The sequence below is a fragment of the Podarcis muralis genome, chromosome 13, assembly GCF_964188315.1.
Source record: "Podarcis muralis chromosome 13, rPodMur119.hap1.1, whole genome shotgun sequence".
NCBI classification, from domain to species: domain Eukaryota; kingdom Metazoa; phylum Chordata; class Lepidosauria; order Squamata; family Lacertidae; genus Podarcis; species Podarcis muralis.
Genome location: NC_135667.1, coordinates 3,544,326 through 3,572,000, shown reverse-complemented (window position 1 = coordinate 3,572,000; position 27,675 = coordinate 3,544,326). Strand labels below are relative to the sequence as shown.

The following is a 27,675-nucleotide window of genomic DNA, read 5'->3' as shown; positions in this document are numbered from 1 at the left end:
ATGATAGCCATCTTCAAATATCTGAAGGGCTGTCACATAGAGGAGGGAGCAAGCTTGTTTTCTCCTGCTCTGGAGGGTAGGACTCAAACCAATGGCTTCAAGTTGCAAGAAAGGAGATTCCAACTAAACATTCGGAAAAACTTTCTGACAGTAAGAGCTGTTCAGCAGTGGAACAGACTCCCACGAGAGGTGCTGGACTCTCCTTCCTTGGAGGTTTTTAAACAGAGATTGAATGGCCATCTGTCATGGATGCTTTAGCTGAGATTGCAGGCAGTTGGACTAGATGGCCCATGGGTCCCTTCCAACTATTCTATGATTATCTATTTCTCTTGCTGCTGCCTGTTACAGCTTCCTGTAGCAGTGAGTTCCACAGGTTAATTGTGTGTGTGCGTGTGTGTGTGCGCGCACGCACACACACACATGCATGTGAGAGAGGGGGGGGAAATACTTCTTCACCAACACCTCTGTTCTGTTTGTCACACACTGGAGATGTCTTGCTTGTGGGTTTCTCATTGGGGCATCTAGTTGGCCACTATGAGAACAAAATGCTGTACTAGGTGGGTCTTTGGCTTGATTCAGCTGCTGCTGCAGTACTCTTCTTATGCTCCCTTTTTCTTCTCCCACCTTCACCCCACTATGGAGCGGAGACCTGTCTAGATCAGGGCCTCTACAGCGACATTAGTTGTTCTCAGAGCAGTCCCATTGAAATGAATGAATGTGATTTCAATGGGCCTATTATGAGCATAACTTAATTGGTTCAAGCTCAGGTTTCTTTTCCCCCAGCACCAAAATAGTCAAATGGAGGTTGACAGGGCAGGGGTGGATATAGAAGCAGTTCATGAGGAACCAGGGCAGAGTGGCAGGATAAGGATGTGAAACAGGAACAAGTAGAATTTATGAGGTGAGGTTCACTCCTGGAGACCCCAGTTTCTGCAGTGACTGAGAGTCTCTGCATGACCAGGGCTGATGTACTAACTACACCTTTTCCTAGATGTGTCAGATCTGGCCATGTCTGTATTAAAACTCATTTGAATGACTACCATGGGCTTTGCGTATGGTTGCCTTTGAAGAATGTCCAGAAGCTTACAGCTGGTTCAAAATGTTGCAGTGGAGCGGCTGCTGAATGGGGTGAATTATAACAGGAATGGGGTCTGGAAGCAGCCCTCTAAAACTCTCTATATGGCCCTTTGTCTGTCCCCAGACAATGCCCCTTATGGGCCATTTTCCATGAGTTTTTGTCTGGTTGGAATGTGTCCTTTGAAGTGCAATTCTTTTATTTTATTATTCAACACATTTAAATTCCATATGTCCTCAGAGGAACTGAAGGTGGCATACATTGTTCACTTACTCCCTGTTTTATCTTCACAACAACCCTGCAATGTAGGTTAGGTTGAGAGACTATGACTGGCCCAAGGCCATGCAGTGAGTTTCAAGGCTATGTAGGGATTTGAACTCTAGTCTCCCAGGTTCTAATCCAATACCTCTAACCACTGCACCAAACTAGCTCTCTTGCATCGCTTTGGGAAGAATAATAGGGACCTGCCTTTATAAGGATTTCTGATGCATTACATGTTAAAGCAATGTTTGAACACTCATAAATCTATGTATAAATGCTGAGAATGATTATTTATTGATGTTACAAGCATGGTCCTTGCTAAGAAGATGGGGAAGCATATATAGGGACTGAGGAAAGGAGAATGAGCAGTCCCAGTGGGGGAAGGGCAGAGCATGGCTTGTGGGGCATGAAAGTGTGCTTTTCTGCACAGATGCAGTTGCTCAAAGAGGGGCAGATCCTGGAAGGCCTGGAATTTAGATCTGCCTTCTCTCTGTTTCTCACCAATGACCCTCCTGTTCTAGGGTGGGTTAAGAAAGGGACAGAAGATAAGGCTAGCCTGTTTCCTCATGGGTTTTATACAAATCTATAGGGCAGCCACACTTTGAATCCCGGGTACAGTTCTGCTTGTCTCATCTCAAAATGGCTAGCATAAAGCAGGGAAAGGTGCAGAGAAGCAGGGCAAACACCAGAACTAGAGTTGCCCTTGGCACAGTGCTGATGAGCTAAGCAGATCTTGGCTCAGCTCTGCCACGGCCACCACATGCTTTCGCTGCTGCTGCTGCTGCTGCTGCTTTGGTGGTGGCTGCGTTGGCACCATTCACTGCCCCTCCACTGGGCTTCTGGATTCACTTCATTGATGGATGGGCACCACCACTTTTGAGTGGGAGCTAAACTCTGCTCCCAGCCATGGTGACCACTTGCCATCTTACAATACCCAAAATGCAATCCCTTGCCCCATACATCTGTTAAATCTACAGATTTAATATATTTATAATCCTGCTTGAACTATAGACATATGAAATTAGTAAATTTTATAGATCTGTGGGCCAGGGCATTACATAAGTTCATTAATAATATTTTTGAGTGACTTAAAAATGGAGGAAAGCTAGCACAGATGGGACTCAAGTTTGGCTCCTGTTCCAAAGTGGGACCGTTTCCTGTTGCTGAAAAGCCTCTGAGGTCTGTTTAGCAGTGAATGGCAGCGGAACCTGGTCAGGCAAGTGAGGGGCTCTGTTGAGACTCTGGGCCCCTTGTCAAATGCCTGACATGGTTGACAGCTGGCGCCAGACCTGCTGAAAAGGTCAACTGAAATGATCAGCAGGTTGGAGGAAGCTCAAGTGTTTGGGGCTTTGTGCAGAGCAATCTTATACGCTAGTTCCACTGGAAGGAGATAAAATATCCATTCTCTATACCTTCAGCATAACCCCTCAGTAATCATCTCTTGGCTGCTAAAAACTAGCAGGGAGGGGGACAGTTGGCTGGGCCAAGGAAATGTCGGCATAAGAGGGAGATGACTGAAATTAATACAATTATTAATGATATGGGTAGGTGCCCCCTCCAATAATACTGTAGCTCAGGCTCGTCCAGCTTCCAAGAGACTATGATCTATAAAAAAAACTGGCAGTGACCCACTGTATTGACCAGAGTTGTTAAGCTTTTTTGGGGGAGGATCAGCCAAAGTTGTCGAGCTTTTGTTTGGGGGGGGCGCGATCAGGGTCCCGCAATCGACCATTAGACCAGTTGGACATCCCTGCCCTAGCTTATCCTCTGCAATTGATTGACAGTAGTGTGGAATTGAACTCTCTGCCATGGAGTGGTGGTCAGTAGCTTAAGGGTAAGACAGATTTATGGAGATGGAGAGATCCACCATTGGCTTTTGGAAAGGGCTTCAGCTTGGTGACAGAATACATTATTTGCTCACAGATTCAGTTTCCTCTACCATCACTTTAAAAAGACTTTGGAGTGTGCTAAATGAGATGCCTGATGGCATGAGATAACTTTATATGGAACTTCCATGGCCAAGGGCAGTCTAGCACTGAACACCAGTTGCTTTTAGAGCCACAGCAGGTATAAGGACCCTGTTGCCCTTGTCTTCTGCTTGAGGGCTTCCCATTAGGGCACCTGTTGGAAGCTCGAGGCTGGCCCGGGTAGGCCTTTTCACCTGATTCAACAAAGCTCTTCTTATGTTCTCTCTGTTAGTTTCTGAGGATGACGTGGGTTTTGTGGGCCAAGATTTTTATTTGTCTCTGCACCCCCTTGTCCTGCTTTGTCAATTTCCTCTCAGTGCTCATGATCTCATAAGCCCTCTCTCATCTCCTTCCCCAACTGAACCTCGCTCCAGAAGAGAGATTATTCACCTCCCCTCCCCACAACTTCATAATTTTAGTTGCTGGTGTAAATGACTGTGAGAGTGACTTCACAGAGTTTGTTTATCCTGTCTGCTGAGACGGAGAGAGGATAAGAGGAAGGAGCAGCAGCCGCCAGTTTCAATGTGACAGGAAGGAAGTCCTTTTTCTAGGAACAGATTCTCTCCCTCCCAAGAGCCGAAGCAGTTTAGTGTGGGCTAAAGCTGGCTGGAGGGCAAGATGCCAGAAAATTCTTGGAGGGTTTCAGAGGGTTCCTCAGTGTGCTGGGGCAGTCTACCTTTCCATATGTAGCAAGGGAATGCTGCAGACTTCAAGCACTGGCTATGAAGTCCTAGGGCAGCCTTTGCTAACCTGGCATCCTGCAGACTGTCTGGTCTTAGGAGCCTGCATAATAATAATATCACTGCTATTATTTCGTTAGATGATGATGATGATGAATTTCAGTGCCAGACTGTCTGATTTGGCAAGCTGGATTATCATTATCATTATTGCATTTATTTGTCATTTACTACTAAACTGTCTCAAAGCTACTTACAGTTATAAAAACCTGCATGATACAAAACTTAAAGTACATCACTAAGATAAAATAACATTAATTGATGGAAGGTGCTCATCCTGTAGTAACAAAGAAAGTGATAAATCCTACCCCACCCTGCTGAAAGATGAACACCAATAAAGGCGTGGGAATCATCATACCCTGTGACCCCCACATTGAGCCAAATGCATGGGGAAACAGGAATGTCTTTGACTGGTGCTCAGTGGTTGATATTGATGGAATTAGGTGTGTCCAACGCTCTGGGGAGAGCACTCCACAACCAGGGAGCCACCACTGAGAATGCCTGCTCTCATGCTGCCAACTTCTGTGCCTCTCTTGGAGGGGGCGGGGCAAGAAGAAGGGCCTCTGGTGATGAGGTTGGTTCACGAGGGGAAAGGTGGTCCCTAAGGGGATTGGGGCCCTGAACCATGTGAGGCTTTATAATATTAACAGTAGTTCAGGCAATCCAGAAGGGTTTGTTCTGTGTTTAGCTCCAGAATGAGGAACCTTTGGCTTTCCAGAAGCTGTTGGAGTCCCCACTCCCATCCAGCAACATCTGGAGGATCAAAGGTTCCCATCCCTGGTATATATGAAGGCCAGCCAAACACCTGTTATGGAAGAATACTAATAAAAGTATCCTGGCTGTAATGGGGAAGGGAGGCATCTTGGTGTCCCTCCTATGAATTAAGATGGGGTACAACTCAGTGCTTGTGCAGGGGAACCTCTTGGGTTGGATCTCTTGCTCCACCCGCCTTGGAGAAATTTAAAAACCCTTCCTAGAATGCGAGACATAATGCCTAGCAGCTGAAGAGTCTCTCAAGCTTGCCTCCTCAAAAGCACAGCCAGAATGTCTTGTCTCCCAAGACAGCTTGCAGGGCCAAAGCAAGTGCTCCTCAAATTTCGGCCCCCTCATCTGCTGCTCAGGGTGTCTCTTATCTGGCTGGCCTTGTACTCGCTTTGTCTTGCAGTTAGTGGGAAGGGCTGAAGTCAAATCAGTGACTTTTAGGGTTCCTGTTGGAAGTGTTCACCTGAAAAGAGAAATTTTAATAACATGTGGGACATTTGGGAAGGGATTTCAGGGCCTGAAAGCCACTGTGGGGTGGTGGGCCACCTATAAGAACTGAAAAGAAGAGTATAGGCTGCCAAATGGGACTTAGGGCCTCAAATAGCTGAAAGGACTCCTCTTCTTTTCCCACAGATCCTCTCAGGTGTTAAGATCAGCAGAGAGTGATCAGCTCTTGGTAGTTCCTCTGCCATCAGAGCTTTGGGGTGGTGGTTCTCTGGGACAACCCCTAAGTTAGGATCATGGGAAGCTGCACCTTATTCTGAGTTGGGCCGTAAGTCTATCTAGCCCAGTATTGTCTATACCGTCTGGGAGTGGTTCTTCAGGCAGGGTTTTTCCCCAGCCCCCCTTGAGATGCCATTGCGGACTGAACCTAGGACCTTCTACATGCAAAGCAGATGCTCCACCACTGAGGGACAATCAGTCCCTAAGTTGTGGAATTCCTTCCCTACAGAGGTGCGCCTGCAACCTTCATGCCAGGTTTCTCCTCATATGGTGAAAACGCACCTCTTTATCCTGACCATTGCCACCTGAAAATGATGTATTTAGGACCTCCCCTATCCTTGTGACTGTAATTTGGGAAGGACCATAGTGGTAGAGCGTTTGTTTGGCATGCAGAATGTCTTAGGTTCAATCCCTGACTGCAACTCCAAGTAGGGCTAGGAGAGACCCAGAGACTGAAGCCCTTAGAGCTACTGCCAGTCAGTGTAGACAGTACTGAGCTAGATGGATCAAATGGTCTGACTCAGTATATCTACTGGCACATACTCCCTGATATTCTCTCTCTCTCCATTTCCAGCAGATCTTCTGTTTTCTGCCTCCCCCTCACTTCTGTGATCAAGGCATTTTAGCTGCAGTTTTTAAAACTCTCCTCCCTCCCACCCCAACATCCGTTTGACCATATATTTCTATCTCTCTTTTCATGGGCATATATTTTCCTGGCAGTTGGATCTGATCTTTTCTTTTTAGCCCTCCTGTCTTCAACTCCAAATTTAACCTATTGCAGTCTGGGTTTTTTTGGGTTTTTTTGCAGGGGTTTGAGGGAGAGAATGTTAATGAATTCCTGGAGATCCTGTGTGTGTAAAGGTCAGATTTGTGGGGGTGGCATTATTTTTCTTTTTTTACCCCCTCTCTTGGCTCCCAGGCAGCCCCCCACCATTTTATATGAGATATTTCCTGTTAGGTGTAAAATTAAATTGGTCTCAAGTGTGTGTGTGAGTGAGACTGTGTGTGTGTCACACACACTCACATATACGTATACTTGTGATTATCTTCTCCCTCCCAACCATTATACAAAGGAAGAAAAATCTTCCCAAATTAGATGAGGATCAATACCCTGCCCTGAAATATCACACTCAACGCGTGTGCATAAGCATTGGGTTCCCAGGGTCTCCTAACGCCTTTTGGATCCCACTTTGTCACCACCACTTTCTGCCAGTTACATGCATGACCCATACTGGGTGGGCTCATATGACAAAAATGTACACCTGCAGTCTCTCTCACACACATACAAACACACACACCCCACCAAAGTTCCTGATCTCTCCCTTCCTGATCCTTCCTGGACTTTGGTGCTGGGAAGAGGCTGTCTGTGCCTTTCACTTTCACCCACAATTGAAATTCAATCTCCCCCCCCGCCAGCCTCTCATTCTACTACCTTCAGTCTCTCTGGCGCTGGGAGAGTTAACTCCCGGTGACGCTGCTGCCTCCACACACCGCCCACCTCCCTTGCTGGGCTGGATCCGTTCTGGCACTCAAAAGGTTAACCTCCTCTCCCTCCCCCCTTTTTCTTTGTGCCCCCCTCTCTCACTGCTCCATATTCCAGGTCCCTCTCCCCTCCCTCTGATGGGGAGCAGCAAGAGGGCTCTTCCTCTCTCCAATTCAGCCCCTACATCTTAGCGGGACCCCCCCCTGCTCCTGGCCTTCCCCCCATTTCCCCCTTCTTCCCCCTTTCTCTCTATCTCTCTTCCTCCCCTCTTTTCCCACCCCTCCACCTTCTTTTCCACCTCTGCACCTCTTTCCAGCTGCCCATCTTGAGCGAAGGGAGCAAAGGACTCTGCTTCTCTGAGAACAGGCAGAGCCTCCTTCCTTTTTCCACCCTCCCCTTCCTTCCTTACATTCTGTCACTTCCCCCCCCTCACTGTAAGCTCTCTCTCCCCCCTTCCTTTTGGATCTCTCGCCTCTCCTTTCACACACGCTGCCTTTCATCTCTCGCATACTCCCAACTGGCATCCCCCCCACCCTAACACACACACACACACACACACACCACCCAGATGCCAGCATTGGCACCCCTAGGATACACCAAATCGTAGCTCAGGGGCGGGTGGGACGTAACACCCCTGGTACCCCTCATCAGTCAGGGTGAGCTACCCAAGAACCATAGTTGAGGGGGGGGGGCAAGCGGTAACCCTGAGCCCCGGAATATCTGATGTTCTACAGACCTTTCCCAGCTAGGTGCTTGAGTCAAGAAAGGGATGGACTGCTTGTGCATAGTCACTACCAAGGTAAGATTTGGTAGTGGGTATATTTGGAGGGGGTATATTTGTGCCATCTTTTGTGCTTCATGTTAACTGTGGGGTAGTTTGCTCACCTCTGCAAAGGGTGGGAAGGGGAGGGGGGGTAAGAGAGCTCTAGAAAGCCATGTGTATTTGTCTGTGTGTCAAGCGACGGAGCAGGGGCAGTTGCTGATGGGTGGCATGGAACAGCTTGGCAATGCTACTGGGTGCCAAGGTGGTCACTGGCGATAGGGGTGGTTATGATGGTTGTGGTAAGCAATGGAAGAGACTCCTCCATTGCTTGAAGTGGTGGGAGGAGGTCTCCAGAAGCCTTCTGTCTCTCCCATGAGCAGTTTCCATGGAGCCGATGGCTGCGTGGGATAAGGCTCTATAGGGTGATGTGGGGTAGTGGTGGTGAGATTGGGGAGGTGGAATCGTCCCTATAAAGAGGCAGGAGGGAGAGAAATGGGGTGTTGCAGCGGCAAAAGGTGGCATCTTGACTGCTGGAATGTGAGGATGCTGGCCCTGGTGCTGAATCTTTGGTGCTCTCCGTGGTGCTGAAAGTGGATGCCACAAGGCTTGTGTCTTAAAGAGCTTGCAGCTAAAGGAACGTGCCCATGATGGTGACGGTGGCGGAGCACTGGGAACACAACACACTACTAGGCTGACATTGGGTGCAGGTGTGTGCATGTTTGTGCATGCACACACACACATTGTACAGGTCCAGAGGTTGCTGGGAGGTTTGTGTGTGCGGAGGGGGTGGAATGGACCCGTTCCCAATTCCACTTTGAAATGTCTTAGGGCTGGAATGGTTCTAAGATTAGGGTTAGTGGTGAAGTACAGGTCAAGGGTTGAGGTCCCTCTCTGTTTTAGCTGTCTTGCTAATGGGGGCTCTAGGGCTTTGCCATAAAAGTGTGTGTGTAAGTGTGTGTGTGTGTGTGTGTGTGTGTGTGTGTAAGAGAGAGATAGATGCTTTGGCTATGTAGTTTCATTTGGTGTGTGTGAGGGAGGTTGGGGTCCTTCCTCAAGACAACTCATAGCACTGCGTTATATATCTGTGTGCCTGGAAAGGTTGGGTGGTGGTTGTTTTAATAACTAGGAGACTTTCGATTGTTGAAATGGTGTGTGTGTGTGTGTGTGTGTGTGTGTGTGTGTGTGTGTGTGTTGGGGTGCTGGGAATTCTAGATTTGGGCTACTGGTCTTGGGAAAACTTGTCAATAGCTACAGTATTGAGAACTGAGGAGTAGGTGCTTCTCTGTCCAATCTGAGAGCCACTTGAGTCCTATATAAGGTAGCAAGGGGACCCATCCAGTTCCTTAGTGCTCTTCCATGGACCTTGGTGCTCAGCAATTTCTGGCCTTGCTTTCCTAGTCCCTCCACCTCCCTTCCCTGACTTCTTTTCCTGGTGCTGTGGGTGGGTGGGTGGTGGTGGTCATTGAGATTTCCAGGCCTCATTCAGGGCCTGTTTCTGAGTGGGTATTGGGAACTGAACTCTCCCTTTCTCCACTGGACTAGGATTGAGAGCTGCCCCTTCTCTTGGCTGTTGGAATCAAAGGGTTTCCCACAGGTGTGTGATGGAGGTTGCCAGTGGGGTGGGGGCAAGAGAGGAAGGCCTGCATGTGCCAAGATGGGCAGCAGGAGGAAGAGCAGTGTTGGGGGAGTGAGGGAAGGATAAAAGTCTGGCATCTTCTGATGCTCATCCGAAAGTATTTGTCTCTTAGCAAACTCATGTTACTTCAGAGAACAGCAGATGGAGGAAGCATAAGAATGCACCACCTAAGAGGGAGGGTGGGGGGAAGCTGTGGAATGCAGTGTCTTGACAAAGCAAGATCAAGAAACCTTTCTTAACAAAAAAAGAAAAAAAGAAAAGCATTCCGCATTGGGTTTTCTGCCCTCCATGGAAACGCAGAGCAATCCAAGATCCCATCAGGCCTTTGGAGAATGGAATGATTCAGTCCTGATTAGTCAGGGCGGGGTGAACATTTAATTATAAAATAAGGCATTGAGGTGGGTGGGTGGGGGGGAGAGTGAATGAGTCTGTGGGGTGGGGGTGGCCAGGCTCCAGGGGTACACAGTGAACAGGTGTTGCTTTTGGCTGAGGTGGCTTAAAGTGTAGCTGGCTTATTGGGGTTTTTTTTTAAAAAAAGAGTGGGGTGTTGAGAGCGCATCACCCGGGGTGTATATAAGTGTGAGTGGGGGGAGGGGGAGAGAGACAGAAATAGCACCAAAAGGAGCCATTTCGTTCTGCCCGTCACACACACACACACACACACACACACACACACAAATGCGCTAAATACCACACTCCAACTGTACATGAATGCTGATTTTGGGGTGTGAGTGAGGAGGGTGGAGTGGTAGAAGAGAGAGAGGTTGAGTGGTTCGAGTGTCTGATAGGAACCAGTAGTAGCAACTGCAGTGGCTGTCCGCTTCCAGGCGGAAGAGGAATTTGGGGTGGTGGTGGTGGTTGAAAGGTGTAAGTGCAAATAGGAAGATGAGAGAATGTCTGGGGTTCCCCCCCCCTCCACAAAAACCCCCAACAAATTTTCTTGGTAGTGGGGAAAGTGATATGGTCTATTTGAGAAGTGTCTCTAGGCCGCATAACTGAAAATCAGGGTAGGGGGCTCTGTATGATGGGTGTCTAGATTGATTTTGCTGCGGAATGTAAAGCAGGCAGTGGAGTGGGTGGGGAATGGCGTTAATAGGGTTGGGTGTGTGAGGAGGGGAGACACAATCTGGGGCAGCTTTTCCCAATCGGATGCCCTCCAGATGTTGGGACTACAACTCCCATCAGCCCTAACCAGTACTGACTGGGGTTGATGGGAGTTGTAGTCCCAAGATCTGGAGGGTGTTGGGTTGGGGAAATCAATTCTACAGAGACTGTGAGTTATTTCTTAGCCCTGAATGTGAGGGTATATCTACATTAATTTGTGCAGACACACAACACATCTGTAAGTGTGTCTGAACACTGTGAGGCATAAGAATAGAGTGCTTTATTTTTTATTTTTTAAAAATGGTTTTGGGGAGGGGGAGTCTGTTGATTGTGGAGAGGGAGGGCTCTCAGCATAGCAGCAGGAGGCCCTGGCCCATCATGAGAGGGACAACCCAGTCAGATGGGCGGGGGTATAAGTAATAAAATTATAATAAATTTTAGAAGTCACTGGCAAGAGTGAACAATAGGTTTTCTGGGGGAGGGGGAATTGGACTTCCACTGAAAATAGCCTCCCCCCACTTTCCATAAACTGACAATGGTCCATTAATAATGGATGTGGGCACTGGGAGTGATTGACTGGGGCTTTACTTCCTGAGGCTTCATCCATCTCTACTCTTATCAGATCTTCTAAGGACTGGCCTTGGAGTCTTTGCTGGTTAAGTGCATGTGGAGGGGTGATGAATGTGTTGAGGAGGGGTGGGAGAGAAGGTCCCCTGAGGTTTATTAGATTGGTCTTTGCTTCCTTACATTCCAGGCTAAGGGCCTGATCAACATTTGATGGCTTCATGGTACGTATTTGTCTGTCATTTGGGGTCTTCAGGGGCTTGGCTAAGCTTGGAAACCCACTCTTCAGAGTTGACCAGCAGGTTATTAAAAATAGAATCCAGGGAGAAAGTTGGGTTGAGTTAAGCCACCCACAGTGAGCTGTGTGGGAGTGTTCTTGCCTGCCTTCCCATTCATAGTTTTGATCCATGAAGAGTTCTTAAAGTGTCAAGAGCAGGTGACGTCAGGAGATTTAAAGGCAGGTAGTTTCTTTTTTCTTTTTTTCTAGGGGAGAATTTTTTAGAGGCGTTTCCTGTGGACAATCTGGTCAGAGTTCTAGGACAAAGATGGGGAAACATTTTTTGCCCGAGGGCCACATCTCCTCATACGTAACTTTCTGGGGGGCAGAAAGTTTTTTTTCGGACAAGCAAAAACACTTGAGATAGGGACAGGGCAAGGCTGGTGAGGGATGAAGCCTTGGGTGTGTCCTGAGGGGAGTCCCAAGAGCCACATACAGAGGCTTAGAGGGCAGCATTTGGCCCCTGGGCTTGCCGGTCCCCCTCCTAGGAACATAGGAAGCTACCTTATACTGATTCAGATTATCTAGATCAGTATTGTCCAAGTAGTTCAGTCTATATAGCTCTATGGTCCACAAAGCACAGTATTGTCAACAAAGACTGGCAGCAGTGGCTGTCCAGGGTTTCAGACAGAGGACATTCTGATTCTTACCTAGTGATGCCTTTAGGGACTGAACCTGGATCCTTCTGCAGGTAAAGTAGATGCTCTGTATTATCCTCTAAGTTGATATCAGAGTGTGTTAACAGTGGTGCCTGGATCCTGCCCAGTTTGTATGTGTATTCTAGAGGCTTCAGGAAAGTCCCCCCTCCCACACTTCATTTTAACAACTGGAGTAGAAATTTGCCTTGAGGCCTGTGAAGATGGCAATTTGGAATCATCTAGATGTAGACAAATGCCTAGAATCAGGAGTGCAAAGGTGTTTGATATCAATCAGCCATCTTTTCTAGTCACTTGGTTAGGAATATAGGAAACTGTCTTTATACTAAGCCAGACTATTATCACCAATGGTACACTGACAGTGGCTCTCCAGGTTGCAGACAGGAATCCTTTCTCACCTGTACCTGGAAATGCCATATGGGATTGAACCCTGGGGTCCTCTGCATGAAAATCAGCTGTTCTACCACTGAGTCTGAGCCCTTTCCCAGCTACTGAGTTTCAAGATTTTTGCATCTGTCTTGAATGCATATTGGCGGAGACTGATTGATCCAGGTAGAGCATTTGGGGTGGATGTAAAAGTGTGAACAGATTCAGCTTTCCTTTCTAGAAGGCCTTGGATTTAATGCAGGAGTGGGGAAATTTGTGTAGTTGCCAGAGTTACAACTCCCATCATTCCTGAACATGCTTGGCTGAGGCTGCTGGGAATTGAGTCAAGCAGCATTTGGAAGGGTGCAGGTCTCCCATTTCTCATCTAATGTCACAATATAGGGGTATTAATTTATTAGGGAGGTGGGTGCATTAGTACCAAGGTGCTTCAGGTAAATCACATGGGGGATTTGATTATACCACTTGTCAATGACCAGGATGGAAAGTATGTTTTTTTTAGATGACTAGGTGTTGGGCAAGGAATCCTTGCTGGGCTATTTTGAATGCTCTGGACAGAGATTGGACTTGAAAGTATCTAGCCATGGCTATTGTTTGTTTCAACTTCAGAGCTAGGAAATCAAAAAAGGCTGAGGGGGAGGACCTTCCACCTCCCCTAGACTTTGGAGGGTAACTTGTAGATTGGGGTAAGAGGGGAACCTGTGGCCCTTCATATATTGTTGGGCTCCAGTTCCCATAAGCCTCAGCCAACAACAGCAATAATCAGGGATGGTGGGAGTTGCAGTCCAGCAACATCTAGAGGGCTGCTGGTTCCCCATCTAGATGGGGAGAGACACATTAAGAGGCTTCTAGGGGTGCTCTGAAGGATCCTGCTCAATCTCCAATGGCATATCCAGGTAGGACCGGGGATATCCCTTGCCTAAAACCCTGGAGAGCTGCTGCCAATGAAGAAAATATCTACCTGGATGGGCAAAGAGCGTGATTTGGAATAAGGCAGCTTCCTATGTTCACTTCTTCAGATAATTAGCACAGGGCATGATCCATCCGGATACTTTTCCATGCAAGGTGCAGTTACAGTTCATTTTTCTGGGGTCTCTGTGAGACAGCGTCCCAACGGATCATGACTATTATGGCCTGATGGTTTGTTGGTCCTTCTTCATGGTGTCCAATATGATCTGCTTGCCTCTACCGAGCTCTTTCCATGTATGTGCTAAAATTTCTTGGGGTTGGTGGTGGGAAGAGATTTATTTAAAAAGTGGCAGTCTTGCAGATCAGTCCTCATCAAGGCATCCGGAATGTGACTCCAGAAAGCTGCTAGATAGCCTAGAATAGCACTGCCTTTACCTTCACCCTTTTTTTCTTGTTCTCTGTCTCTCCAGGCACGGATTATTTGTGAGAGTGTGGTGTTCTTTAGCAGCTGTAAGAAAATGGGGGTGGGATAGGGCATCCGGTTGGTTGGTGACATTTTGTGTGTGTGTGTGTAACATGCCTGTGTGGCTCTTGCCATTGATAATCTGGATTGGGAATGAGTCATCGTGTGTGTGTGTGTGTGTGTGTGTGTGTGTGTATGAGTGACAAAGAGAGAGAAACTCACAGTAGAAGAGAGATTCCAAAAAAGAGAAATGCTTCTGAGGATGGGTGAGTGAACCAGGACTGACCTGTGACCACTGCCCCCCCAAAGGTTTATAAATGATTTGGTCCAAGAATTGCTAAAAGGGGGGCTTTGCTGAAATTTAGAAAAGGCCCTTGAGCTGGCAGAAGGTGGGTGGGAGGTATCATGCAGCAGTATGTGAGAGGGGGAGGGAAGTACCGTAAATTAGGCAATTTGGAAAGGCTCAGTCTCAGTGAGAATTCAGCCACAGGACCTATTTTCAAGCATTTGGTGTTGGAACAAAAGTCCTCATAAGGGCATTTAGGGAAGGTTGTGGTTGTGGATGCAAAACACCCCAGAATCCACCGGAAATTTTATACACATGTGTACACACCCACACAACACGCCTGTTGCATCCCAGCAGGTAGATCTTGGGTATCAGTCAGTGAGATTGACAGATCTGATCCAGAGTAGGTGCCTTTCAAACACTTATGCTAATAACCACATAGGCAATCTGGCGCACACATTTTTTTCTTGATATCAAGAAAAGCTGGATGTATTTATGATTTTTAATTGTATATTGTACTGTTTTATTTTAATAATCTTTTAATTATTAAGCTATTTTGGAAAAGGTGGGATGTGTATGTTTTAGAGAAAACAACTTATGCAACCCAAATAGACCTTGTAAAAATCTTCCATTTTTGCTCATGCTGTCTAGTTTTTATCCTTTCCCCCCACCTAAGGAACTCTGGACAGTTTACGTGAATCATCTGCCCCCTCCCATCTCAGCAACCCTGTGAGGTAGATTGGTTGGGAGAGTTGAGCCCATCAATTTCACCCACTGCATTTCATTGATTTGTAGGAATTTGGGCCCAGATCTCCTCTCCTGCCTGGCCCCCACAGTCCAACATACTTTCCACTCCACTGATGCTTTAAAAATGTAAACCGTTAGAAGTAGTATTCAAACTCACTTGCTTTTTAAAAAAGCATTTGCTGGGAACATATATTTGACACTTTTTTAACTCTCTTGTCTTCAACTGGTGGGTCAGGACCCACTAGTGGGTTGCAGCCTGATCCAAGAAAAGGGTCATCCAAATGCATGTTGGAGTTAAAAGTGGGTCCTGGGTCTGAAAAGGTGGAAGATCCTTGTTTTGACTGACTTTTCCTGCTCTCTGTCCTACATTTGGAGGTGTGAATGGTGTGAAGGGCTGGTCAGTGACAGTGTCCATGGTGGTTGTGGTGGAGAGGGTCAATGCCACTTTCAGCATCTTGTCTGAAAATGCCTTGAGCCTGTCTGAAGATCTGGCATCCTCAATGGGGTGCGTGGTCCAGAGCTCAGTGGTGGAGCATCGGCTTTGCATGTCAAAAGTCCTTGGTTTAATCGCCAACAGCCTCTTCAGATGAAAGGGGCAGGGGCAGGCCATAAGAAGAGAAACTCTCCTCTCCCTGAGACCCTGAAGAACAACTACTAGCCACCCTCCCTCTATCCACACCATACATTGAAAGCACGTTCAAAGCATATGACTTCCCCAAAGAATCCTGGGGACTGTAGTTTCACCCTCACAGAGCTGCAATTCCCAGCACTTTTAACAAACTAGTGCTCATGTTTCTTTGGGAGAAGCCATGTGATTTTAATGGGCTTTTAAAGGTAAAGGTAAAGGTAAAGGGACCCCTGACCATTAGGTCCAGTCGTGGCCGACTCTGGGGTTGTGGCACTCATCTCGCTTTATTGGCCAAGGGAGCCGGCGTATAGCTTCCGGGTTATGTGGCCAGCATGACTGAGCCGCTTCTGGCAAACCAGAGCAGCGCACGGAAACGCCGTTTACCTTCCTGCCAGAGCGGTACCTATTTATCTACTTGCACTTTGAGGTGCTTTCGAACTGCTAGGTTGGCAGGAGCAGGAACTGAGCAATGAGAGCTCACCCCGTCACAGGGATTTGAACCGCCAACCTTCTGATCGGCAAGTCCTAGGCTCTGTGGTTTAGACCACAGTGCCACCCGCCTCCCTTGTGCCTTTAATTTCTTTTAAATATATGGTGTAGATCTGCATAGGCAAAACTAGAGTAGATGGAGGGATTGCCTGAGTTTTGGGTCAAGGCAGCTTCATAGCTTAGGAAAAACCAAGGGGATGCTGGCAGCAATCAATCCAGTTTTTGCTTATCTAGTGAGTGTGTTACATATACCATGACCCATTTAGTTGCTGTTGTATGGGTGGTGGATATAGGATTATAGCTGTGAGGTTTGCTCTAAAGGGAAAGAGGGTGGCTAAATCCCAGATTTTTATAAGAATGGAAAGGTCACACAGGAAGCTGCCTTCTACTGATTCAGACACTTGTTCAGTATTGTTGACTGGCAGTGGCTCTCCAGGGTTTCAAGCAAGAGGTCTTTCCCAGCAGATGCCATTGGGGATTTATCCTAGGACCCTCCTGCATTCTACCACTGAGTTTCCTCTGGCTAGGTAGCAAGCTTTAGAGATGCAGCAAATGCTTTGGCTAGCTGTTTGCATATCTCCTCAGACAAGTTTTGACAAGCCTTCTAAGTTGAGCTCTTCGTCCCAGTCTACATCTGTACTGGAAAAGTTTTAAAGATGTTTTTATCATTTTATCACTTCTTGTTTGCCATCCTGGGCTCCTTGATATGAAGGATATAAATAAAAATAAACTTCACTGGTTAGGACTGCAAGCTTTTGGGTTGTCCTGGACTCTTCTTCAATGAGCTGTGCTTGGTATAAGATAGTGAATGACCTTTGAACCTAAAGGAACTGTTTTTTGCCAACAGGGTTGTTTGGGGTGGCAAATCCTTGGGAGGCCACAGATTTTAAGAGATTTCTATTCCAGAAGTGGATGTTTGTGATGTTTAATTGGTTGATGGGCTTTTATTTGTCAATAATAATAATAATGCAAATTTGGCATTAATGCCCCCCCAAATATGATTGAAAATATGCAAACTAAGTGTTCAGGGGTCTTGAACAGAGTCTTTCTGTTGCAGCCATTAGATTTTCACCAGACATTCTGTGTTTGTCTGGAGTGATGGGTTAGGTGATAGTGAGGTGGATGATGGAAACGGACTCAGACTTCAGAGGACATGTTTGCAGTCCTGTTGTGTTCTTGTGTTGTTTTCAAAGGTTTCCATGCAGGCAGGAAGGCAGGGCCTCTGTGCCCTTTTACATCCACCATGATACTGTAGTCGGGCATCAACAAGTGGAGCGTTGCAGTGTTGAGGGAAACACTTTGTCAGCTAGTTTCTACTTACTATGCAGCTGCTATGGGCCCTGAGTTTTTGTACACAAAAGTGGTGGTGGCCTCAAAGAGGACTGGAAGCTTGGGCTGCATTTGAACAAAAGCTAATGGTGTTTTGCAAGGAAGTATGTGCCTTATATCTCTGTGCTACTTACATGCACTCCACTGACAGGAGTACGTTCTGTGTCTTCTCCTGACAAATGCTTTTCTGAAGTTATGGGAAGCGCTCAGGGAAGTGATGGAAATATCTGTCTCCCCAGCAGCCCTGGTGTGTGTTGAAGATGGCCTGCAATGTGAAGCCAGTTTTTATTGTGCAGTGCAGTGCTGTCCTCCCGTCCCCCCCCCCAATATACACACATACCTGAGATGGGGGGCACATTATGAATGAATTTCCCCCTTGGGCCTGCAAAAAATGGTGGCTGCCCCCAGGAGTCATTGGCATGAATGGGATTGTAACAGTGCAGACTAAGGGGGTACCTTTAAGAGAGTCTTCCTCCATGCAAGGCCCTCTAGATGTTGCTGGAGTCCAACTTCCAGTGACTACCACGGCCAAGGACTGCACCAGTTTGGAGAAGGTGGCTTTAAGATATTTAAGGGGGTGTCCCCGCTGATGCTGGAGATGAGCCAGATCTACCCAGCTCCTGGGGGAAACTTTCTCCAAAATAAGCTCAATTGAAATGAATGGGACCCACGCCTATTTATCCCAGTGGAGCTCATAAAATTGCTGGGAGAGCCCTACTGGATCAGGCCAATGGCCCATCTAGTACAACATCCTGTTCTCACAGTTGCCATCTGGAAATCCTCAAGCGGGATCCAAGCACAAGAGCACTTGCCCCTCCTGTGGCTTCCAGCAACATTGCTGCCTCAGACTGGAGCAGAGCATGGCCATCCTGGCTACTAGCCACTGATAGCCCTTCCCAATCCTGTATCCATGTTGGTGGCCTTGGATGCCATCACTGCTGCCTCTGGAGTGAGTTCCATAGTTTAGCTTGCTCAGGAGACTGTCCACATGAATTGTGCTGTGTGCTTCAGATCTGTCTGCCACCCTGAGTGGCCCCCGACCCTCCTCCGAGGCATTCCACCTTTCTGTCCCTCCAGTTCCTGCCCACACCAGCCCTTTATATTACGAAGTCTCTCAAGGAGGTTTCATATGTGAAGAGCTGTTATGGCTTACAGAACAAGGCAGGGGTCAATACAGACCACTCTCTCTTTCCCAAACCCCTGGTGCTCCCAGCAGAGGTTGGGGTGGATGGTGGTGGGGTGTTCCCACATCACAGCTGTTTGCAGAGGTGGTGATACCCACAGGCATGAAGATGTGTGTCTTTGAAACCACCCAAATTTTGGTTTGTGGCGATAGAGGGTCGTACAACTGTTTTTTGACAATCGCGAGGTAACTAAAACACCTCAAGCCAAGGAGTGAGATTGATGAAAGCTTCCTAAGGCAGTGTTCAACACACTCCTGATTTTGAAAGCAGTCTCCACCACACAGGTTCCCTATAGAAGTTTTGGACTACAGCTCCCATCATCCACTAGGCAGCTGAGGGATGATGGGAGCTGTAGTTCAAAACATCTGGAAGGTGCCACATTGGGGGAGGCTGCTCTATCCAGTTTCTTCCTCCCTCCCCCACTTTTATCTCTCTTCTCAATCCTTGGCCGCCTCATCCCAGCACCCTCCCCCCCTCCTATCAGCCTCGGCTGCCTCTTGGATGCCATGGCAACCAGGGATAACTGGATCATGAATGCGTAGGGGGGGATTATTTCAGGCAATGTACAGCAACACCCCCCTCCATTTTCCTGTGTAGGCCCTTCATGCCTAGTTCCATCCAGTTCCCTTTCTACCCACCCCAAGGACTCCCAAAGAGATTCGGGGGGCACACATTCTATTAATTTGGTATGGGGGGTGCAATGTGGGGAAGAGGTTAAGTGCTTGCTTAACTTCCAGGTCACAGATAAATCCTGTTTCCAGTGACCAAGATGAATCCTGGAAGCAGGTGGACTCAGCCCAGATATTATTATTATTATTATTATTATTATTATTATTATTATTATTATTTCCTATCCTTCAGGTCCCAGGGTGGGTTACAACAATTTAAAATTTGCTAGAATATACCGTACATATTTTTGCATACAGTTTGGACTAACATGCACATTTTTGCAAGTGTTTTTCCTACTATAATGCATTTTCACCAACATTATGCATTTTCTATGCCCTACCATGTTTTTGTACACATTTGTTGGAGAACTGCATGCAAAATTTGGGGAAGCGTAAAATTCAAAGAATAATAGTGTTTCACTTTGTGTATTGGTTTGAGGAGTGTGAATTAAGTAGTTTCTTATTCAAATGTAAGGCAAAATTAATTATTAGTACTATTATTGAACTTAATTTATTAATCACCTTCTAATCCACTGTCTCAAGGTGATTTACAAATAAAACAGTAAATTTAGCAATTTATAAACAAAATAATTAAAAACAATTAAAAATACAACAGCAAATACATTTAAAAAATGATTAAAATCCTAACAAGTGGACATTCATAGTAAAGAACCATTTATCTAGCTGGGAAAGCTTGTTGGAGCAAAACATGTCTTCAGCTGTTTCCAGGAAGTGCAGATAGTGGTTGCCTGTCATATCTTGACAGGAATGCTCTTCCACAGAACAGGGGCAGCCACACTACAAACTCTCCTCTTGACTGAAACTTATTCATTTCTTTCATTTATATACCACCTTTTTCTCCCATGAGCTCAAGGTGGTGTACATGGTTCTTCTCCTCAAATTATTCTCACAACAACCCTGTTAGATAGTTTACGCTGAAAGAAGACAGTGACTTGCCTAAGGTCACCCAGGGAGCTTCATGGCAAGTGGAGATTTGAACACTACCAGAGACTCAACTTGCAGGAGAGACTTGTGCAGATTGAAGTAATCAACTGGGTGTATAAGGGGTACAGTGATATCTCAGGTAACTTGGGCCTGAACTGCATAGGGACTTAGTACCAACACCTTGAACTTGCCCTGGTTAGCAAATTGGCTGTGAGTGCAAATCATGCAAGCAGGGTGTTGCATGCTGGTGATAGTTTGCCTCCTGAAGCAATATAGCCACTGTGTTCTGCACCGGCTGCAGCCTCAAGATCAACCCCAAGGGTAGCCCCACATACAGCACATGGCAGTAATCCAGTCATGAGGTTACCAATGCATGGACAACTGTGCTCAAGCTATCCTGATCCAGGAACAGCCAATAACTGGTTGGTAAAGGGCACTCCTAGCCACTGAGGACACCACCTCCTGTCACAGAGCTGGATCTAGCACCCTTTCTCCCCCATTCCTAGTCCCTGAGCACATATAGAGTCCAGTAGATTAGATTTTTATTGCTATATATATACTAGCCCTGTCCTGCCTTCCCACAAAAGTAAGGGTGCCGTGTTATGTTACACTAGCAGGGCAGGGAAGAAAGTTAAAGGAGGTGAATCAGTTGGAAAATTCTCAACTTCTTATTAAGATCTTACAAATGCTTCTGAGGAGAAGGAGGAGGAGGCAGAGGCAGCAGCATCTCAAACTGCCTTGAAACTCAGCAACAAAGACACCTGCTTTACATTTGACAGTAGCACAGCAGGTAAATTACCTGTTTTGCATGCAGCGGCTCCCTGGCTCAGTCCCTGATGAGATCTCTAGGCAGTGCTGGGAAAGTCTGAAATCCTAGTGAACTTCTGCCAGCCAATGTAGACAATACTGAGCTAGACAGACCATATGGTTTGACTGTATAAGCCTATATTGTGGTGCTGCTCCAGGGAAGGCCCTGCTTTCAATAGCACTAGATACAATTCTAGATTGAGGCCTCTCCTGAGGATACTAAGAACTGCAGGGGTTCCTGTGGGAGAATATCATGTGTGAATGCAGCAGATAACTTCTGAGTTGTGTGGGGACTGTCTCCTAATTCTCCTTGGCCGTGACCCACCCATCTTAATGACCCTTGCAGCAGACTGTCTTTTTTTTTTTGCTGTGATTCCTCTCCAGTCACCTAGTCATCGTTACAACAACCCTGTAAGGTTGTGGATGGGATGACTGATGCTGGGCTTGGGGTGGGGGACTGGCTGAAGGGCCAGCTTGTGATGTCAAACAGGGACTTCTGTACCAAATAATTAATACTTAGCATTTACAGTGCCCACTTTTTTAATCCCACCTTTCATAAGGTTCTTCCACTAACCCAATCACCATATTTTAGGCATTCAGGCTTAATTGAACGATGGCGGTGTGGGTTAAACCACAGAGCCTAGGACTTTGATCAGAACGTCGGTGGTTCGAATCCCAATTACGGGATGAGCTCCCGTTGCTCGGTCCCTGCTCCTGCCAACCTAGCAGTTCGAAAGCACACCAGTGCAAGTAGATAAATAGGTACCGCTCCGGTGGGAAGGTAAATGGTGTTTCCGTGCGCTGCTCTGGTTCGCCAGAAGCGGCTTAGTCATGCTAGCCACATGACCCGGAAGCTGTACACCGGCTCCCTCGGCCAATAAAGCGAGATGAGCGCCGCAACCCCAGAGTCGACCACGACTGGACCTAATGGTCAGGGGTCCCTTTACCTTTACCTTTATATTTAAATTATGCTGGGACTAGATATATGCTGCTCCTGCTGCTCTGGCAGTACAGCCACTACATCTAGTGCCTAGCGTGAGGGGCAAGTTCATAGGTAGAAAATACAAAAATGGAGGAAAGACTGGCTAGCCCACACCATCCCTAGAAACTTCACTGATGTACACCAGTCAAGGACTGCTGGTAACAACATCCACATGCTGCCTGCAAATGAAGGGAGCCAATGAACTTATGGCAATGAGGACTAGCACCCCACCCCACTCCCCATACACACTTACACTTAGTTTTTTTACATGCTACAGCAGGGGTAGCCACTATGATAACCTCCAGATGTTGTGGACCTCAACTCCCATCATCTCCAGACAGTATGGACAGTGGTCAGAAATGAGAGGAACTGTAGTTTAAAAACAACCAGAGGCTACCTCTTTGCTAGAGCTTCCCAATGGGACAGCTCCAAACTAAGAAAGCATGAAGGGGGCCATTCACCACTCAACCTTGGATAGGTGGCTAGACAGGTAGCAGGTGCAGTGCCCACCTGGCACCAGGAAGGATGTAGGAATCTGCTGAAGCAAATAGGTTGACAGCCCTATGCAGGAAGCATGCTGGACACTGTTGCTGTCGCATGGGGTGGACCTCCCTTCTGGCCTGCGCAAGACAGGGTGTGTGGGGTGGGAATCTGTACCTGTGTGGTCAGAAGGAATCTCCATGGGCAGAACAGTTTTTCACACACAGGACAAAACAAAGATAATAGTTTGAGTTCCTCACTTGAAGTTTAATAAATTTATATAGTATGACAACACAAATGGAATTCATTAATTATGCAGCTGTTGATTAAGGGATTATTATATTAACTGAAATGTAACTGACATGAATAAGATTATGGAATGCAGAAATGCGGGGAGCCCCTTTATCTAAATTGTATTAATTGGAAGTTGATTGGCATTTGAATGATTGTATTAATTGGGAGTTAATTGATATTGTTATAATTTGGCTATTGTGGGAATATTGGAAAACTAATACAATTTATTTGGAAAGGAATCTGTACCTGTGGGAGAGTAGCCTGTGTGGATCAAGGCAAGACATAGAGGAACAAGAAAGAGGCAGCTTCTCGAAGGACATGTAGGCCCTAGAGCGGGATGTGCATATGGTGTTTGTGGATGCTCTGCCAGCCCTCCTGCCACAGTCTTCCTCCACCTTGCTCCGGTGACGGGGAGACTGCTGTGATTGTGAGTGCTTCCCTCTTGGAGGTTGTAGTTAAAGAACGAGGTGATATTCACTGAAAGAAATCGTGAAACTTTATTTCAAAAGTCTTTTTTAAAAAATAATAATTTTTGTAAACTCAACAGAGTTTAAGAACAACCACACATCATAAAATTATGTGTCTGGGTTGGTTTAATAAAGGAGAAGTCTGTTGATGGCTACTAGCAATGATGGCTAGCTCTGCCTCCAAAGACAGGGGCAGCAATTTTCCCAACTACCAGTTGCTGGAAAACACAGGAGGGAAGTGCTCATGTGCTCAGGTTCTGCTTGTAAGTTTTGCACAGGCATCTGGTGGGCCACTGAGAGAACAGGATGCTGGACTAGCTGGGCCGTCAGCCTGATCCAGCAGGCTCTGTTTATGTTTGCCTAAACAAACAAGATTTTAGCAAGCATTAAAAAGCAAAGCAACTAAGGTGCTTTCCTGACACAAAGAGGCAAGCGAGTTGTATAGCATAGTTGCTGCCATACTAAAAGTTTGATGTCTCACAAGCATGGGATGAAAATTTTGTGGCACTTGTAAAGGTGCCAGTTCCACAGATTGCTGTGCGGTCAAGTGGGCACATATGGGTTGAGGCAATACTTCAGGTAATCTGGTCCCAAGCTATTGAAGGCTTTATAATACCTTGAATTTAAGCCCAACAGCATACTGGCAACCCTGAGAGACAGTTGCAGCAGGTAGACATTATGGCAAGCTTCTCCAATCTGATGACTTACTTATATTGGACTAGATTCTTCCCCCCCCACCCCAATCAGCCTACATCCAGTACAGAATTATAGTCCAAAACATCTGGAGGGCTCCAGGTTGGGAATGAAAGCTGCATTGTGGAACCTCCTTCCCTTCCCCTAGTTTATCCAAGTGATAAGCTTTGTGTATTCTTGATTGTTTTTGTACGTGGTGATATTGATGTAATTCTATATGATCCCACTCTCAATATGGTTTGCACCTGCAAAATATTGGGGCAAATAGATGGCTACATTTCCAGTTGATGCAGGTACCATACGCTGAAATCCTATACGTTTTTATACCACAAATGTTCAAGTTTATTTTTTGTCCAGCTTCTGTGGCGGACAGAAGCGTGCCTCCAGATAGCAATAATGCATTAGAGAAGCGTCACAGAACAACTAATGAAGCGGAATGATGTGTGGATGGTCTAGTGGCACTGTGGTCTAAACCACTGAGCCTCTTGGGCTTGCTGATCAGAAGGTCGGTGGTTCAAATCCCCACGATGGGGTGAGCTCCTGGTGCTTGGTCCTAGCTCCTGCCAACCTAGCAGTTTGAAAGCACGCCAGTGCAAGTAGATAAATAGGTACCGCTGTGGCAGGAAGGTAAACGGCATTTCCGTGCGCTCTCGTCACGGTCCTCCGTACACCAGTAGCAGTTTAGTCATGCTGGCCACATGACCTGGAAAGCTGTCTGTGGACAAATGCCGGCTCCCTTGGCCTGAAAGCGAGATGAGCACCACAACCCCATGGTCGCCTTTGACTGGACTTAACCTTCCAGGAGTCCTTTACCTTTTACCTAGTATAAATGCACCTGCTAAAGCACTATTACTCTCTGCCTCTTGACCTTATGCAGGTACCCTCATTGTACTCTTTTAGACACCACTGTTGAAATTTTTTCTGTTTCAGCAAGCCTATCCAGATACATGATTTGGTTGCATCTGATTTTAATTTTTCTAAAATATTTCATTGTTTTTAGATTTTTTAAAACCGTTTTAAAATATTTTAAAGACATTTTTTGTTTATTTTTTATTACATGTTTTAATCGCATAAGTGTTTGCAGCCCTGGGCTCCTTTCAGAGGGGTATAAGTTTAACAAGTAAATAAATATCATCAATGACATGTTGCAGAATACACTCACCAAAAGTCATTGGTCAGGAGGAGGCCTTAGTTACAAAGTTCTTATAAGTGCTCTGGTTGCCTCACTTCAGAAAGGATATTGTAGAGTTGGAAAAAGTTCAGAAAAGGGCAACCAAAAAGATCCAGTAGAATGGAGTAGCTTCCTTATGAAGAAACGTTTGGGACTTCTCTAAACTAAAAAGGCGAGTAAGAGATGACATGATAGAAGGCTATATAAAGGTTCATGGCATGAAGAAAGTGTCTAGAGAAAAGTTTTTCTCCCTTTCTCAAAACACTAGGACCCATGGGCAGTGTTTGAAACTCCCATTGTTCTAGGCACATTTTGCGACAGGGAATTTCATTAGAGCCGTTTCTGAGTTCTGGGTGCAGTACTGCACCTAAGATTTCAGATTAAAACTGCAGAATGGAAGGAAAGGAGGACCTTTTTCTGCCTCCCCACTTCCAGCTACTCTCTGAAGACTGGGGAAGAAACCCTCTTAAGAATATATGGGGGGTGGGCAGGGGAAGGACTAGCCCATGTGAAAAACGAACATAATATTTTAGCTGCCGTTCATTCATTTTCAGCTTTGTATTCTTGTTGTAAAGAAAAAGTGCACCTAGACATTCCATTGTTGTGCCCATAACCTAGGTTCAAGGTGCCATTTAGCTCCTAGCTTTCATAGCTCAGTTTCTAACACTGCGCATGGACATCCACTGAAGCGGAATGTTGGAAGATTCAAGTTAGATAAAAGAAAGTTCTTCCCCATGCAGTGCATAGTTAAGTTATGGAACTCCCTCCCACAGGAGACAGTGGTGGTAGAGACCCAGCCAGGTGGGTCCGTGGCACCATTCACATAACAAAAACTACCATAGAGATAACAAAATTTTCAAAAGTCGGGTCTCTGGCTTGGCTTTTGAAAAACTAAGTCCACAGTACAGTGGTACCTTGGGTTACATACGCTTCAGGTTACATACGCTTCAGGTTACAGACTCCGCAAACCCAGAAATAGTGCTTCAGGTTAAGAACTTTGCTTCAGGATGAGAACAGAAATCGTGCTCCGGCAGTGCGGCAGCAGCAGGAGGCCCCATTAGCTAAAGTGGTGCTTCAGGTTAAGAACAGTTTCAGGTTAAGTACAGACCTCCGGAACGAATTAAGTACTTAACCCGAGGTACCACTGTACTTGCTAACTGACCTAGACCATGCCCCAGAATCTCCCATGATGCATGCCAGTTATGCAACAGAGACTATGGAAGGGGTTCTGTCAAAGTAGAGCATTAAAAGCTCACAGATGTAGAGCGTGCATGTGTGAGTAGAAATGTAAATTTTGTATTTCAAGACTGACTGCTTTTTAAAAATACATAAATCTTTGGAATTCAGCCCTGTTGAATTCCTTTCATTCAGGGTGACAAGTTTGACAATAAAACCAATCCTTCCCCCCCCCCCCCCATCTCTGCACTGAGAACCCGCTTGAAATTACTTCCTTGCAAACTCACACCACCATTGAGCTTGTATCTGTCAGAGAAACGAAAATGCTGGTTTGGGTGGTTCATGCCTGCATGGTAACAATTGGGAATGTGTGGCAATTTTGCACCTTTCATGGCCCATCTCAGGGTGGTTAGAACCCGCTGTCTGTTGCAAAAAATAAAAATGCACCACATGGAAACTTACTGCATTTTTAGTTGCTTAGTTTCAGTCCGTTGGCCTTGAACATTTTCTCACAGTCATGACTACGGAGTCATCCGGTTTCTAACAGTTTCACAGCCACGGCTGTTCTTGGTAAGCTTGTGAGCACGGCCTGAGAGCCAAAACCCTCCCTTTTGTTTTATCCAGTGTGTGCTAATCAAAGCTAACCTGCCTCTGATTATGGAGGTTCCATTCTTAGTCTTGTGGCTAATGGTGCGTCGTGGAATCTGCTGTGTTCATGCCGGATCGACTCATGCATATGTCAATGGACATTATATATTCTTGTGGCATCTCAGTTTTTTTCGCAGTACATTTCCGTGCCAAACGGTCAGCATGCTCACATTTTGAAACATTTCTCTTTTTCTTTTTCTGGCACCAAATGGTCATTATTCTTATGGTCGAAATGTGTGAGAGCCAAACGTAAGAGAGGGGCTGTAGCTCAGAGCATAAGATAAGAACCCTGCTGGTTCAGGCTAAAGGTCTGTGCTGAATCCTGGAAAATATGTCTGTACACTAGACTGTGTGTACACACCATACATTTAAAAACACATGACTTTCCCCAAAGAATCCTGGGAACTGAAGTTTATCCCTCATAGAGCTACAATTCCCAGGATCTATAACAAACTAAAAGTCCCAGGATTCTTTTGGGAAAGGAGGAGGCATGTGTATTAAATATAGGGTGTGCCCACAGCCTAACTGTTAATATGAACATACAGTGGTACCTTGGGTTACATACGCTTCAGGTTACAGACTCCACTAACCCAGAAATATTACCTTGGTTTAAGAACTTTGCTTCAGGATGAGAACAGAAATCGTGCTCCAGCGGCATGGCGGCAGCAGGAGGCCCCATTAGCTAAAGTGGTGCTTCAGGTTAAGAACAGTTTCAGGTTAAGAACGGACCTCCGGAATGAATTAAGTATGTAACCAGAGGTACCACTGCATAGTACACAGTGATGCCAACAGAATTTTCTGGGTCCAGAATCCTGTATGCAGATTGGTTCCTATGACCTACTCACAAAAGCAGGCACAGACTTGCATAAAATTTGCATATGCTGTGTTGCATGCAAAGTTGTTTCCTCTTTTGCGAT

General features: G+C 46.3%; 1 protein-coding gene across 7 annotated transcripts in view; it reads left to right on the top strand.

Annotated features, from left to right (window-relative positions):
* The window catches only part of DLG4 (discs large MAGUK scaffold protein 4), a 128,162-nt gene that overhangs the window by 6,300 nt on the left and 94,187 nt on the right, over positions 1–27,675 (top strand). For 3 of the 7 annotated variants that reach the window (XM_077916812.1, XM_077916809.1, XM_077916806.1), the window contains exon 1: positions 7,129–7,807. The exons of the other annotated variants lie outside the window; for them this stretch is intronic. In XM_077916812.1, the coding sequence (XP_077772938.1) occupies positions 7,778–7,807 (30 nt within the window). In that variant the 5' untranslated portion in view covers positions 7,129–7,777. Of the gene's footprint in view, positions 1–7,128; positions 7,808–27,675 lie in introns of those variants that run through there. 7 annotated transcript variants of the gene reach the window in all.